This window comes from Nerophis ophidion, linkage group LG18 (assembly GCF_033978795.1).
Source record: "Nerophis ophidion isolate RoL-2023_Sa linkage group LG18, RoL_Noph_v1.0, whole genome shotgun sequence".
Taxonomy (NCBI): Eukaryota; Metazoa; Chordata; class Actinopteri; order Syngnathiformes; family Syngnathidae; genus Nerophis; species Nerophis ophidion.
This window is the reverse complement of record NC_084628.1, coordinates 44,197,443-44,214,488: the sequence shown is the minus strand read 5'-3', so window position 1 is coordinate 44,214,488 and position 17,046 is coordinate 44,197,443. Positions and strand designations below refer to the sequence as shown.

General features: G+C 42.8%; 1 protein-coding gene across 9 annotated transcripts in view; it reads left to right on the top strand.

Annotated features, from left to right (window-relative positions):
• The window catches only part of cux1b (cut-like homeobox 1b), a 207,058-nt gene that overhangs the window by 84,250 nt on the left and 105,762 nt on the right, over positions 1–17,046 (top strand). For 8 of the 9 annotated variants that reach the window (XM_061878198.1, XM_061878193.1, XM_061878192.1 and 5 more), the window contains exon 4: positions 9,085–9,163. In XM_061878198.1, coding sequence (XP_061734182.1) covers positions 9,085–9,163 — 79 coding nt within the window. Of the gene's footprint in view, positions 1–3,735; positions 4,554–9,084; positions 9,164–17,046 lie in introns of those variants that run through there. The other variant, XM_061878197.1, reaches the window with a different exon arrangement.

Here is a 17,046-nt window from a genome sequence, read left to right as displayed (position 1 = left end):
CACTGACCTTGGCCTAGTCGTTGTACAGTCAGCCAGCTGTCTTCCTTCATCGCAGCTGAAAGATAATCTATGTGTCTTACTGGAGACTTTTTCTTTCTCATCATGCCCTTCTGTCACTGCCATCACCTACACTACAGGTGAGGCCTGGGGGCCGCAACATTATTTGATGTGGCCCGCGACAGCCTGGAAATAATATGCGTTAATAAAATGCTTAATCTTTTTTTTACTAAATATACCGTATTTCCTTGAATTGCCACCAGGTATATAGTATGCACCTGCCTAGAATTACTGCCGGGTCGAACTTGTTTTGCTAAATAATTAGCGCATGCTTAGTATTACCGCCGTCTCAGGATTAACGCCGGGTCAAACTCGTTTCGCAAAATATTATTTTCATTAGCACATGTCTAGAATTTCCGCCGGGTCAAACTCGTTTCGCCAAATAATTAGCATATGCCTAGAAATTCCGCCGGGTCAAACTCGTCGCGTCACGAGTGACACTTCACCTGTCAGCATTTTCAAAATGGAGGAGGCTGATTTCAATCATTTGAAATCGCATAAAGGGAAGAAGATTAAGAGCTATTCAGTAGGATTTAAGGTCCAAGCTATTGAATATGCTAAAAAGAACAGTAAGCAGCTATGTTTTATTAATATACCGTAGCTGCGTGTGTCAAATATGAGTCATTAAATGACTCCCGCCTCCTGGTGGTAGAGGGCGCTAGTGATCCTTCTTGCGACTACTCGGCTGCAGAAGAAGTGACAACAAGCAGCAAGAGTGAGCAGCGATCCTTTATTTCTTCCTCTCGCTTGCACTTTTAACATGGAGGATTACATATCTAAAATAAAACAGTTTTCTAAACTGGACTTTCAATGGAAGCAGGAGGTAATAAAGGAAGATCTCCATCGAGACAGAGAGCCTTTTAAAACTGAAGAAAGATAAGGAAGACTTCTATAAACAAGTTATCGATGCTTTTGATCAGAAGGAGTTGCGCATGGACTTCATTTATAAGTAAAGGTAAGACCATAATAAGGTTTTTTTTTTATTAAATGTGCTTTTCATGATGGTATCCTTACATCACACTCAAATTTATAAGCGCAGGCCTAAATTTACCGCATGCCTTTGGTAAGTGCTGGAGTGAGAAGAGGTTTTAAATTAATTATCGCCCCGGCGGCAATTCAAGGAAATACGGTATTTCTTTTTTCCCTATTGGACATTAAAATCAATTTCTATTTATTGTTTTAATTCAGGGGTCTCAAACTTAATTTACCTGGGGGCCACTGGATGCAGAGTCTGGGTGAGGCTGGGCCGCAAGAAAAGATTTCTTAAAAAATATATATTTTTAAATATTTTTATTTTTAACACAAAATAAAATCAAAATATAAATGAAAAAAAAGGGAATTGTGCGCCACAACTTTCTCTGTGCAAATAAGACACGTCGGGTTGCCGCTGTGCGCAACAAAGGAATATTGCATCTCCCACTTTTCCTGGAATTGTCTTTGCTCACCACTAACCTTTCTCTTCACTGCGGGCTTTGAAAAAGACTTGTTTGGGTTTGTGGAATATTTTTGTATTAAGTCGACGCACGGAGAATATTGTTATTTCTGCAATGTGTGTTGTTCCGCTTTTCCTCCCTCCAGCAACACTGTGTCGGCGGAAAATAGCCGAGAAAGTACCAGGATAGTGAGCGCAGAAAAAGTGACAACTCGGAATGTTATCCGGCGTCATATAGAAATATATTTAGTGTTTCTCATGTGAGGCAATGCAAATTAAACAATAAAATAAAACAAATAATGGTTTGAATTGGTCGAGGTTATCGGGGACTGTTATTACTGACGGACAGTTGTCACGGTGTGACTGCAGCCAGGCACGTAAGAAAACGCTTTCACTCATTTGCCGCTTTTCTACTAACGCAGGGGTAGGCAACCCGGAACGTTGAAAGAGCCATTTTTGGACCCAAATTACAAAAATTGTCTCTGTTTGGAGCCTACGGGAGGTGGGGTGGACTCGCTGTGGAGTTTACAGTTACAGTAGCACAATTAGCCCCAAACGGGCTAACATCACGACTAACGTGTTACACGTCCAATTCGCCCAGCGACTCTGTCGGCGTATCAGCGCTGGGGTCCAATGCACCACGGTTTTGTATTGTCGCTCGGTCCTTCGGCGGAGTGCTTCGGAAGCTACCGGGCCACTCAGCTCCCTGGCCCGGAATGTTACAGCGGCGCCGGGGGAGGGAGCGAGCGAGCAGGCGGGCGAGCGAGCAAGGGAGGGAAGGAGCGAGGAAGAGCGCGTGCAGGTCTTGTGGAAAAGCAGCAAAACGTTTCTCTGCTTGCATGACGCAAGTGAGGTCAATGTCTGGCCCTCCAGAGCCACATACCACACCGTGATTGGCAGACTCCTTCAGCTCCGCACAAAACGCTGTCAAGCTCCATAATTCCACCCAATGGCCATATTTGCATTTGAAACATTATGATTGGTCAGCATCCAACAGATGTACTTAAAAAAAAAAAAAAAAAAAAGACGAAATAACTTTAAATATGTTTTATATTCTAATTCCTTCAAAATAGCCACCCTTTGCTCTGATTACTGCTTTGCACACTCTTGGCATTCTCTCCACGAGCTTAAAAATGTAGTCACCTGAAATGGTTTTCACTTCACAGGTGTGCTTGAAGCTCATGGAGAGAATGCCAAGAGTGTGCAAAGCAGTAATCAGAGCAAAGGGTGGCTATTTTGAAGAAACTAGTATATAAAACATGCTTCTTGTTAAGTACATAACTCCACATGTGTTCATTCCTAGTTTTGATGTGACAATCTACAATGTAAATAGTCATGGACATAAAGAAAATGCAATCAATGAGAAGGTGTGTCCAAACTGTTGTCCTGTACTGTACTATCAGTACTATTAATGTTGACTGAGCAGTTCAGCCTGCTTCTTACTGCTGTCACGACAATGGTTCTGTTGCTGCTCTATTGTGCGAAACATGATCTTTTCCTTTCCACCTTTCAGGCTCTGAAAAATCATTATTAGAATAAAAAATAAAAAGATAAAAAAACTTGTTATATATGATTTTTTGGCAGCACGGTGAACAGGGGTTAGTGCGTCTGCCTCACAATACGAAGGTCCTGAGTAGTCATGGGTTCAATCCCGGGCTCGGGATCTTTCTGTGTGGAGTTTGCATGTTCTCCCCGTGACTGCGTGGGTTCCCTCCGGGTACTCCGGCTTCTTCCCACCTCCAAAGACATGCACCTGGGGATAGGCTCCTCCCACCTCCAAAGACATGCACCTGGGGATAGGCCCCTCCCACCTCCAAAGACATGCACCTGGGGATAGGCCCCTCCCACCTCCAAAGACATGCACCTGGGGATAGGTTGATTGGCAACACTAAAATGGTCCTCGTGTGTGAATGTTGTCTGTCTATCTGTGTTGGCCCTGTGATGAGGTAGCGACTTGTCCAGGCTGTACCCCGCCTTCCGCCCGATTGTAACTGTGATAGGCTCCAGCCCCTCCCGCGACCCCGAAGGGAATAAGCGGTAGAAAATGGATGGATATATGAGTTTTCCCATTTTGGGAGTACCTGATTTCAATTAACACTCTGACCTCTTTGTGATTAAGTTAATTAAATAGCCAGGCTATAATTAGATCATTTACTGTACATTCCTATTTTTACCGGTCCATTTCCAACTCATGGGGACAGTGTTTCTGTTGTGAATGCAAGATACCTATCAAAGGCAGTTTTGATTGACACTTTGGCAGCGAGGTGTTTGTGTAAGAGTGTTTCTCATAGCTCTCACACTAATCCATGACCACAAAAACAAACTTCCTATTGCATTGACACCACTCCGACAAGTCATTATTGTCTTTGAAGACGGTGTACTGGCCTAGGTTGTGCAGTTTTGACCCTCTGGCGTCTACATATTTATGTTCTACACGCCATTTGAACAGGTTGCATTGTGGCGTGTGAGCGGTATTAGTGATGGTATCTGTAATCTCCCATTAGTGTCCCCGTCATCCAGGTTCCCCATCACTCCCATCAAGGCACATGAGGGCCAAAGTACATGAGACAACATGGTGTGAGAATGAGACATAATAGCAGTTTGTGTGTGAGTGCGCATGTCTCTACAGGTCCTGTCCGTCCTGTCCTTCCTGTATGTATGAGAGAGAAGCACGTGACAAACATCGATGGAAAGAAAGAAAGAAAAAAACGAGAAATGCGAGTGCAAGGAAGTGACGAGAGAGAGAATTGGAGTGAGAGAAAGACGTCGAAATAATAGAGACGAAGGGCTGCTGGAAGCCAGATGTTTTGCGGCTAAAAAAACCAGAGATGAATCAAAGCCATGTGAAGATATTTATTAGGTTCCCATAGGAGCCCAGGCTGAATTACATGGATCCCACTTTGTTTACAGTGGCAAGAACCCCGAAACCAGCCATCACTTACACTACTGCTTTGGCTGGGAATGTGAAGACTTCATATTTGGACTTATAAAGGCTTTTGTCTTCATTCTCTTCTCTCTCTCTGCTGGAGGAGCGAGCGGAGAAACACATGGCTGTTTAGTCTGAGTGAGTAAGCCGCAGTACAGTAGCAGCAGCTGATTGTTTTTATTCGGCGTCTGTTTGGACTTCTCTTCATACGTGCGGTTTGCCTACTGATCCAGTTGTCAATGCTTCACCATGGACAACTGGATTCAACCTTTCCTCCCTGATTTTAGAAATAATACCTTATGGATCCATTGTAATGCTGTCACATTTGGATAAGATGGGGGTTGGAATGCATGCGGTGTCGTGGCCGGTTAATGGCCGCATGGGTAATGGATCTGCACTGTATTGCCGCTAAGAGCTGACTGAATAATCTGCCCCTGCTGTGGCTGGAAAGACTGAGCCAGCTGTTTAATGATGTCAGCGTGCTAGAGGAGATACAACCACACTTGCACTCAGGACAGACAGACACAAATACACACACCAAACGGAATGCGTCCATCGCCGCTTGAACAGCTGAGCTGGCTGCATGGGAAGGAAGCACTCAACACAACTGTGGTTACACGCAACAAACTAAGGCCGTGTCCAGTGTGCTGCGAGATACTGTCTGCTGTGCCGTGGGAGATATTGTAGTTTCACCTATTTGGGCTAAATATATGTTTTGCAAACCAGAAATTAGAGTCTCAAAATGATGTGTTGTTGCTCGGCATGTTATTCTCTTTCATATCAGTAGGGGGCAGCCGGTAGCTAATTGCTTTGTAGATGTCGAGAACAACGACGATGCGTTGTCATGATCACAATATGCAAGTGACAGCGGAGACAGCATGCAGGTAAAAAGGTATCTAATGCTTAAACCAAAAGTAAACAAAAGGTGAGTGCCCCCAAGAAAAGGCATTGAAGCTTAGGGAAGACTATGCAGAACGAAACTAAAACTGAACTGGCTACAGAGTGAACAAAAATACAATGCTGGACGACAGCAAAGACTTACTGTGGATCAAAGATGGCGTCCACAAAGTACATCCAAACAATCAATCAATCAATGTTTATTTATATAGCCCTAAATCACAAGTGTCTCAAGGGGCTGCACAAACCACAACAACATCCTCGGTACAGAGCCCATTTAAGGGCAAGGAAAACTCACACCCAGTGGGACGTCGGTGACAGTGACAATGATGACTTTGAGAAACCTTGGAGAAGACCGCATATGTGGGCAATTGGCAAGATAGGCTGGAGCTAGACCATGTAGTATTTTATACTTTAGTAAAACCTTAAAGTCACATCTTAAGTGCACAGGAAGCCAGTGCAGGTAAGCCAGTATATATATATATATATATATATATATATATATGTATGTAGGTATATAATGGTATACACAGTATAGGCGTAATATGATCACATTTTCTTGTTCTTGTCAAAAGTCTAGCAGCCGCATTTTGTACCAACTGTAATCTTTTAATGCTAGACATGGGGAGACCCCAAAATAATACGTTACAGTAATCGAGGCAAGCCGTAACAAACGCGTGGATAATGATCTCGGCGTCTTTAGTGGACGAAATGGAACGGATTATAGCGATATTACGGAGATGAAAGAATGCTGTTTTAGTAACACTCTTAATGTGTGACTCAAAGGAGAGAGTTGGGTGGAAGATAATACCCAGATTCTTTACCGAGTTGCCTTGTTTAATTGTTTGGTTGTCAAATGTTAAAGTTGTATTATTAAATAGAGGTCGGTGTCTAGCAGGACCGATAATCAGCATTTCCGTTTTTTTTTGGCGTTGAGTTGCAAAAAGTTGGCGGACATCCATTGTTTAATTTCATGAAAACACGCCTCCAGCTGACTACAATCCGGCGTGTTGGTCAGCTTTAGGGGCATGTAGAGTTGGGTGTCATCAGCATAACAGTGAGTTAGCAAAGATGCGGGCATCATGCACGCTGCCTGGCCATTTCACAGTCACATCCATAAAGTGATATTTGTAGTCACACACTGCCTAGCACCATCACCATCACATCCACGGGAGGAAGGGACAAAGTTTTTCAGTAAAAAGACTCACAGTCGACCTGGGCGGACATTGGAAAGTTCTCTTGCCGTCTGAGAAGTGGTTTATCCCAAATAACTGCAATGGTTTTCTCTTAAGGTATTCATGTGTGATTTCCACCAGCGTCTGTACAAGTAGAAGATGGGTGACTCTCCTCCATCTTTGTTATGAAGCTGACTATGGCGCCTTCTTTCTGATGTCTCTTCCTGTGTGTAGCGCGGCCTTTCTGGCATCACTTCCAGTGTGCAGCGCGGTCTTTCTGGCGTCACTTCCTTTGTGGGCGGGGTCTTTCTGGCATCACTTCCTCTCCGAACTCAGTTTGTAAAGGATCCATGAGTCCATACACAGCTAAGTGCCGGAGGTTCAAGAAATACACGGCTGACTTCCCCGTGTAAAAATGTGTCCGAGGACGGGGACCTTAAACGCTGGTTCAGTGTGGCTGAAACGGGGCTGAGGCTAAATAATAATTATTTTAAGGAGTTCAACAACTTAGTGTAGACATGGCCCCAGACACATGTGGCGGGGAGCTAAGCTACATGCCACACAAGAAGAGAGAGGGAGGCACCGCCCTGGACCTGGCTGGGGACCTGTGGACCCCAGACCCACGGCTTATTTTCAGTCTTTTTCATTAAGTTCAAGACACATGCCTGCATTGGCTCTGCGGGCACAGTTCAAATAAAAAAAGACATCTGCAAAAACTGGAAAAACAGCAAGAACACTTTTAGAACAAAACGAAATGTTGACACCAGCCAATAATAAAACCACAAAGTTTTACAGGCCAAACGTTTGGACACACCTTCTCCTCATTCAGTGTGTGTGTGTGGGTGTGTGTGTGTGTGTGTGTGTGTGTGTGTGTGTGTGTGTGTGTGTGTGTGTGTGTGTGTGTGTGTGTGTGTGTGTGTGTGTGTGTGTGTGTGTGTGTGTGTGTGCGTGCGTGCGTGCGTGCGTGCGTGCGTGCGTGCGTGCGTGCGTGCGTGCGTGCGTGCGTGCGTGCGTGCGTGCGTGCGTGCGTGCGTGCGTGCGTGCGTGCGTGCGTGCGTGCGTGCGTGCGTGCGTGCGTGCGTGCGTGCGTGCGTGCGTGCGTGCGTGCGTGCGTGCGTGCGTGCGTGCGTGCGTGCGTGCGTGCGTGCGTGCGTGCGTGCGTGCGTGCGTGCGTGCGTGCGTGCGTGCGTGCGTGCGTGCGTGCGTGCGTGCGTGCGTGCGTGCGTGCGTGCGTGCGTGCGTGCGTGCGTGCGTGCGTGCGTGCGTGCGTGCGTGCGTGCGTGCGTGCGTGCGTGCGTGCGTGCGTGCGTGCGTGCGTGCGTGCGTGCGTGCGTGCGTGCGTGCGTGCGTGCGTGCGTGCGTGCGTGCGTGCGTGCGTGCGTGCGTGCGTGCGTGCGTGCGTGCGTGCGTGCGTGCGCGCGTTTATATGCACACACATAGGTATATTTATGTATGTATATGTGTATATATATATGTGTGTATAAATATATATGTATATGTGTAACACAGTTACGCGTGCGTGCGTGCGCGCGTTTATATGCACACACATAGGTATATTTATGTATGTATATGTATATGTGTATATATATATGTGTGTATAAATATATATGTATATGTGTAACACAGTTACGCGTGCGTGCGTGTGTTTATATGCACACACATAGGTATATTTATGTATGTATATGTATTATATGTATATGTGTATATATATATGTATATAAATATATATATATGTATTATATGTATATAAATATATATATATATGTATTATATGTATATGTGTATATGTATATGTGTATATATATATGTATTATATGTATATAAATATATATATATGTATTATATGTATTTGTGTGTATATATGTATATGTGTATATATATATGTATTATATGTATGTATATATGTATATATATATGTATGTGTGTATATATATGTATGTGTATATATATATATGTATGTGTGTATATATATGTGTGTGTATATATGTGTATATATATGTGTGTATGTATATATATATATATATATATATATATATATATATATATATAATATATATATATACTGTATGTGTTTCAATTACCATTCTTTGGGTTGTCGATTGCAATGGAGAGTGATTGTGGACATATTTTCACAGAATGGTCCACCTGTGTCTGTGGTAATAGAACCACCACATACAATAGAAACACATGAGGTGTGTCTATTGTATGTTTTTAACTGTGTTAAATGTCACAAAGTGTACTGTATCACTTGCCTGAAGTGTACTTTGCCCTCAGTGGTTAGTATGCAAATAGAAGGATGCCAAATGGTTATTTTGATACACTTTCTAACTTTTTATGATGGGAACAGAAAGAAAATGTCTACCAAACTGAGCCTGAATGGTGGACACGTGCATGACTCTTTCCAGGCTAGATTCTTCACAATAAAAGCGCTATATAAATATAATTCACTTCACTTCACAATAGTCATTTTGGTAGACTCAAATGTTGACAATGGAAATGGAGGAAAAAAGATTTCACCTGCGCGTGACTGCGAGTGTTAATGAGTGAAGGTGTGATGTATAGTACGACTAACATTTAAATCTCTATTTCCGCTGCAGATCGATGCCCTGAGCAAGAGAAGTAAAGAAGCAGAGGCCGCCTTCTTAAACGTGTACAAGAAAATAATTGATGTCCCAGGTAAGACGACGCCTCACGCCATTAACTTGTGCTAGATGCCTCGCCAGGCTACAAAAATGTCCCCGGGAGGACCCTTTCATGCATGCAGACAGCACCAACAGATGAGGAGGACAAAAAGCAGCACCCTAATATGTCCACATTAGATCTTGTCCCCAGTAGTGATACCTTTTTTAAGAGGCTTTCTTCAACAACAACAAAAAGAGGCGAGTTGTGGCTGTGACACACGTGCACGGCGGTGTGTGATCAGCCGGCGCAGCAAGGTCGAGGAGGGACACGCAGTCACGTTGCTGCTGCTGCCGTACTGGAGTCCTGAAGGGGGCCACGTACTGTATGTTGCAGTGGAGATGAGTTGAGTTCATCTATAGCGTAAGCAGGTCATCATATTCCCACACGCTTAGACCTACAGTAATATCTTTGGATTGTACTGCTCCCAATAAGTCAGCGCCCGCTCTGACGGGGGGGCTATTCTTAACTTGCAGCGAGACAATGATGTAATGGCTGATGTAGGTCCTCACACACAGCAGCCGCGCGCTTGCAAGTGGAAACATGGTGTGTGTGTTTTGCTCTGCTGACTATCAGCTGAGGGCCTGGTTAGTCTGCTCTGGAGGGAGCATCAGCACCAGTGGCTGTACATCAGGGGAGTCCAAACTTTTTCCACGGAGGGCCACACACGGAACAATTTAAGCGTGCGGGGGCCATTTTGATATTTTTCAAACCATAACAAAATACCGTATCTTCCGCGCTATAAGCCGCACCTTCAGTGAATGGCATTTTTAAAAACTTTGTTCACCTATAAGCCGCCCCGGGTCATAAGCCACGCCTACGCTGCGCTAAAGGGAATGTCAAAAAAACAGTCGGATAGGTCAGTCAAACTTTAATAATATATTACATACAAAGCAGTGTGCAAATGTGCAATCCCAACATTAGTAACACTCAAAATATAATGTGCAAATGTGCAATCCCAACAATAGTAACACTGAAAATATAATGTGCAAATGTGCAATCCCAACAATAGTAACACTCAAAATATAATGTGCAATCACTACAATAGTAACACTCAAAATATAATGTGCAAATGTGCAATCACAACAATCGTAACACTCAAAATATAATGTGAAAATGTGCAATCCCAACAATAGTAACACTCAAAATATAATATGCAATCCCAACAATAGTAACACTCAAAATATAATGTGCAATCACTACAATAGTAACACTCAAAATATAATGTGAACATGTGCAATCCCAACAATAGTAACACTCAAAATATAATGTGCAATCCCAACAATAGTAACACTCAAAATATAATGTGCAATCACTACAATAGTAACACTGAAAATATAATGTGCAAATGTGCAATCCCAACAATAGTAACACTGAAAATATAATGTGCAAATGTGCAATCACAACAATAGTAACACTCAAAATATAATGTGCAATCACTACAATAGTAACACTCAAAATATAATGTGCAATCCCAACAATAGTAACACTCAAAATATAATGTGCAATCACTACAATAGTAACACTCAAAATATAATGTGCAAATGTGCAATCCCAACAATAGTAACACTGAAAATATAATGTGCAAATTTGCAATCACAACAATAGTAACACTCAAAATGTAATGTGCAATCACTACAATAGTAACACTCAAAATATAATGTGCAAATGTGCAATCACAACAATAGTAACACTCAAAATATAATGTGCAATCACTACAATAGTAACACTCAAAATATAATGTGAAAATGTGCAATCCCAACAATAGTAACACTCAAAATATAATGTGCAATCCCAACAATAGTAACACTCAAAATATAATGTGCAAAAACATTGATAACTCAACGTTGCTCAAACATTAATGTCACAGCACACAAAATAAACATTTAAAGCTCACTTTCTGAAGTTATTCCTCATCCATAAATCCCTCAAATTCTGAATTAAAAAGTTGGGCGAATACGACATCCAAAATGGTGAGGTCATCTTGTTGCTTCCTCCACCTACGCACCATTGATTCATTTATGTTCAATTCTCTGCTGCTGCTCTACTTCCGTGTTCTTCTGCGTGACTTATTGCCTTGAGTTTGAATTCTGCGTTGTCCGCGTGTCTCTTAGTAGGAGCCATTTTGTGGTCATGTTTACAGAAACACACAAATGAAATGAATCGTATTAGCCGCGCGCTTCTTCTTCTACGGGGGCGGGTGCTTACCTTGGCGGTTGCTTACCTTGGCGGTTGCGTACCGTAGAAGAAGAAGCACATCCTCTTCTACGGGGATAAAAGATGGCGGCTGTTTACCGTAATTGTGAGACCTAAACTTTATGAAAATAAATATTTATATGACTCCATATATAAGGCGCAGCGGGTTATAAGCCGCACTGTCAGCTTTTGAGAAAATCTGTGGTTTTTAGGTGCGGCTTATAGCGCGGAAAATACGGTATTTTGGATTTTTTTTTGTTTACCTTTAGGGCTCCATGAAGGGTTCAGTTATTAAAATGTTAAAAACAAGTTGAATTGTCATTTTTTTTATGTTTATTTAACGCTTACAGTAAATCTCTACAGTGTATCAACTTCAGGTTGATATTAAGAATAAAAAAAAAGAAAAAGGTTTTGTGCCTTTTTTGTCAAAGACAACTTTCTTTCTTATAATAAAACTGAAATATGCAGTATTTCCCCGACTGCCCAAAACATTCAGAAAGCAATGTTTGATGTGAAGTAATTAGAGCTTTAAAAAGATCAATAATGCAGGACACCATTGATTGTAATTCATTATTATTTTTGAGTAATCAGTGAAAAGATAAATAAAATCCCATTAAATATATCTTGGATCCAAAAGGTGCCCATCCCATGAAGTGATACATTTTTATTAGTTTTTATTTTTATTTTCAACACCTATGTTACAAGATCAACTTCTTATATATCTGTCCATTTTACGTTTGAACTCTTATTTTGTTTGTTTTATGCTCTTTTGTCAAAGAAAATGTTGTTTTATATTGCAACCACACAATATGCACTATTTTCCACATAAAACCTTTTAAAGTGAAATATTTGAAACAATTGGAGCCTTGAATAGCTCAATAATTCACTATAACATTGAATTATTATTTTTTTTTTTGAGCAATGGCAAAAAAAGAAAAATAAATATAGACAAACTAAAATAAACAGCCTGCATTGACAGCTTTGTGTCAACATTGCAACTTTTTCTAGTTCGATTTCACCTCATTCCACTTTTTTTTAATGTTTTTTTAAAATGGCATTTCCAGAATGTGTGGCGGGCCAGTAAACAATTAGCTGTGGGCCTCAAATGGTCCCCGGGCCGCATTTTGGACACCCCTGTTGTACATCCATCCATCCATCTGTTTTCTTCCGCTTCTCCGAGGTCGGTGTCGCGGGGGCTGCAGCTTAAGCAGGGAAGCCAAGACTTCCCTCTCCCCAACCACTTGGTCCAGCTCCTCACGGGGATCCCGAGGTGTTCCCAGGCCAGCAGGGAGACAAAGTCTTCCCAACGTGTCCTGGGTCTTCCCCGTGGCCTCCTACCAGATGGACGTGCCCTAAACGCCTAGTAGTTAGACCAGGGGTCACCAACACCAGGTCGCCCGTAAGGACCAGATGAGTCGCCCGCTGGTCTGTTCTAAAAATAGCTCAAATAACAGCACTTACCAGTGAGCTGCCTCTATTTTTTAAATTGTATTTATTTACTAGCAAGCTGGTCTCGCTTTGCTCGACATTTTTAATTCTAAGAGAGACAAAACTCAAATAGAATTTGAAAATCCAAGAAAATATTTTAAAGATTTGGTCTCCACTTGTTTAAATAAATTCATAAATTTTTTTACTTTGCTTCTTATAATTTTCAGAAAGACAATTTTAGAGAAAAAAATACAACCATATAAAATATTTTTGGGTTTTTAAACATATATAGCTTTTTACCTTTTAAATTCCTTCCTCTTCTTTCCTGACAATTTAAATCAATATTAAAGTATTTTTTATTTTTTTTATTGTAAAGGATAATAAATATATTTTAATTTAATTCTTCATTTTAGCTTCTGTTTTTTCGGCGAAGAATATTTGGGAAATATTTCTTCAAACTTATTATCATTAAAATTCCCCAAAAATATTCTGGCAAATCTAGAAAATCTGTACAATCAAATTTAAATCTTATTTCAAAGTCTTTTGAATTTCTTTTAAAATTTTTGTTCTGGAAAATCTAGAAGAAATAATGATTTGTCTTTGTTAGAAATATAGCTTGGTCCAATTTGTTATATATTCTAACAAAGTGCAGATTGGATTTTAACCTTTTTAAAACATGTCATTAAAATTCCAGAATTAATCTTAATCAGGAAAAATTATTAATGACTTTTCATAAAAAATGTTTTTAATTTTTTTTAAAAGATTCGAATTAGCTAGTTTTTCTCTTCTTTTTTGGGTTGAATTTTGAATTTTAAAGAGTCGAAATTGAAGATAAACTATGTTTCAAAATTAAATGTTCATTTTTTTCCTGTTTTCTCCTCATTTAAACTGATCAATTAAGTGTTTTTGTCATCATTTATTCTGTACAAAAAATCTTCCGTAAAAGGAAAAAAAATGTACGACGGAATGACAGACAGAAATACCCATTTTTTTTAAATAAATATAGATTTATTAATTTAAGGTAAATTGAACAAATTGGCTATTTCTAGCAATTTATTTAAGTGTCTATCAAACTGGTAGCCCTTGGCATTAATCAGTACCCAAGAAGTAGCTCTTGCTTTCAAAAAGGTTGGTGACCCCTGAGTTAGAGTGTCTGCCCTGAGATGGGTAGGTTGTGAGTTCAAACCCCGACCGAGTCATACCAGTTACTATAAAAATGGGAGCCATTACCTTCCTGCTTGGCACTCAGCGTCAAGGGTTGGAATTGGGGATTAAATCCCCATAAATGATTCCCGGGCGCGGCAACCGCTGCTGCTCACTGCTCCCCTCACCTCCCAGGGGTTTGGTCAAATGCAGAGGACAAATTTCACCACACCTAGTGTGTGTGTGTACTTTAACTTTAACTTTAACCTAGGGAGGCATTCAGGTGGCATCCTGACCAGATGCCCGGACCACCTCATCTGGCTCCTCTCCATGTGGAGGAGCAGCGGCTTTACTTTGAGTTCCTCCCGGATGGCAGAGCTTCTCACCCTATCTCTAAGGGAGAGACCCGCCACCCGGTGGAGGAAATTCATTTCAGTACCCATGATCGTGTCTTTTCGGTCATAACCCAAAGCTCATGACCATAGGTGAGGACGTAGATCAGGGGTGCCCACACTTTTTCTGCAGGCGAGCTACTTTTCAATTGACCAACTCGAGGGGATCTACCTCATTTATATATATCATTTATATTTATTTATTTATGAAAGAGACATTTTTGTAAACAAGTTAAATGTGTTTAATGATAATACAAGCATGTGTAACACATATAGATGTCTTTCTTTCACAAAGACAAGAATATAAGTTGGTGTATTACCTGATTCTGATGACTTGCATTGATTGGAATCAGACAGTAATGATGATAACGCCCACATTTTCAAATGGAGGAGAAAAAAAGTTGTCCTTTCTGTACAATACCACATGAAAGTGGTTGGTTTTTGGCATCTAATTCATCCAGCTTCCATACACTTTACAAGAAAAACATTGGCGGCAAATTCCGTAGCTTGCTTGATTGACATTCACGGCACCCGAGGGTCTTGTGAGATGACGCTGGCTGCTGCCAGTTCATTATTATGAAAAAATGACAGAGAGGAAGGCGAGAAACACTTTTTATTTCAACAGACTTTCGCGCCGTCCCTTCCGTCAAAACTCTAAAGGCCGACTGCACATTTCCTATCTTCACAATAAAAGCCCTGCTTCATGCTGCCTGCGCTAACAAAATAAGAGTCTCGGAAAGCTGGCCTGCACAAGTGATGTGCACGCCAGCTTTCTGAGGGATCGCTTGTGCACGCCAGTTTTCCGAGACTCTGTATTTAGTTAGCGCGGGCAGCATGAAGCAGGGCTTTTATTGTGAAGATAGGAAATGTGCAGTCGGCCTTTAGAGTTTTGACGGAAGGTACGGCGCGAGAGTCTGTTGAAATAAAAAGTGTTTCTCGCCTTCCTCTCGGTCATATTTTCATAATAATGATCTTGCAGCAGCCAGCGTCATCTCACAAGACCCTCCGGTACCGTGAATGTCATTTAAGTGACGTCTTGGTGAAGATTGATGATCACTCATTTTTAGGTCTATTTTTTATTAAAAGCCTGGCTGGAGATCGACTGACACACCCCCCGCAGTCGACTGGTAGCTCGCGATCGACGTAATGGGCACCCCTGACGTAGATGGACCGGTAAATTGAGAGCTTTGCCTTCCGGCTCAGCTCCTTCTTCACCACAACAGATCGATACAGCGTCCGCATTACTGAAGACTCTCTCTTCCCTCACTCGTAAACAAGACTCCCAGGTACTTGAACTCCTCCACTTGGGGCAGGGTCCGCCCCCCCCCCAACCTGCAGATGGCACTCCACCCTTCCCCGGGCGAGAACCATGCTGCACGGTCGAGCCGAAAGTGACGGAGGTGGGTCGGCGGCGAGGGTTTCTATGAAAGAGGACAGTTTGATAAGAAGGAGAAAGTTTGAAGGACCAGAAGGTTGAGGCAGATAGGCGTCCACACTCAGGGTGTTGCTGGCACAAGCGTGCCCGTGTACGTCTCGAGACTCGCATGGCGTGTCACCTTGGCAGCACAAAATCAGCATTAATTCTCCCATCGTTCGCTGCTGATCTCTCATTAGCATAGTTAAGATATCTAACTGTGTCAGACATGAGGCGCTCACACACATGCATACGCAGTCCTTACCCCCAGCTGTAAGCTGTCACTTCCTCTTATCTGCACCACACACACACACACACACACACACACACACACACAAACTGCTCTTTTAGCTGGCATGCTGATGAGCGTCGCCCGCGTCTCTTGGCTGCCTGTCACCAGTCTGCCACCCATGAGCACCAATCAGATATGATTGGCCTGACTGACAGGGCTCTCTTCATCACACTGACAGTTAACCCTGCTGCGTCTTCTTTCTTCTTTCTCTGCCTCACCTCCACTTTGTCCCATGTTTCTTTTGGATCCAAGTCCTCCACGTCGCTGTCTGCCTGACTTGTGGGCATCAATTAGCTACTTATTGCTGCGCGAGCATGTCAACAATCAGCCTGAACGTGTCGTGGTCGGGGAAGCAGGTTGCCAAGTCGGTTGCCATCCATCCATCCATCCATCCATCTTCTTCCGCTTATCCGAGGTCGGGTCGCGGGGGCAACAGCCTAAGCAGGGAAGCCCAGACTTCCCTCTCCCCAGCCACTTCGTCTTGCTCTTCCCGGGGGATCCCGAGGCGTTCCCAGGCCAGCCGGGAGACATAGTCTTCCCAACGTGTCCTGGGTCTTCCCCGTGGCCTCCTACCGGTTGGACGTGCCCTAAACACCTCCCTAGGGAGGTGTTCGGGTGGCATCCTGACCAGATGCCCGAACCACCTCATCCGGCTCCTCTCCATGTGGAGGAGCAGCGGCTTTACTTTGAGTTCCTCCCAGATGGCAGAGCTTCTCACCCTATCTCTAAGGGAGAGACCCACCACCCGGCGGAGGAAACTCATTTGGGCCGCTTGTACCCGTGATGTAATCCTTTCGGTCATGACCCAAAGCTCATGACCATAGGTGAGGATGGGAACGTGGATTGACCGGTAAATTGAGAGCTTTGCCTTCCGGCTCAGCTCCTTCTTCACCACAACGGATCGGTACAACGTCCGCATTACTGAAGACGCCGCACCGATCCGCCTGTCGATCTCACGATCCACTCTTCCCCCACTCGTGAACAAGACTCCGAGGTACTTGAACTCCTCCACTTG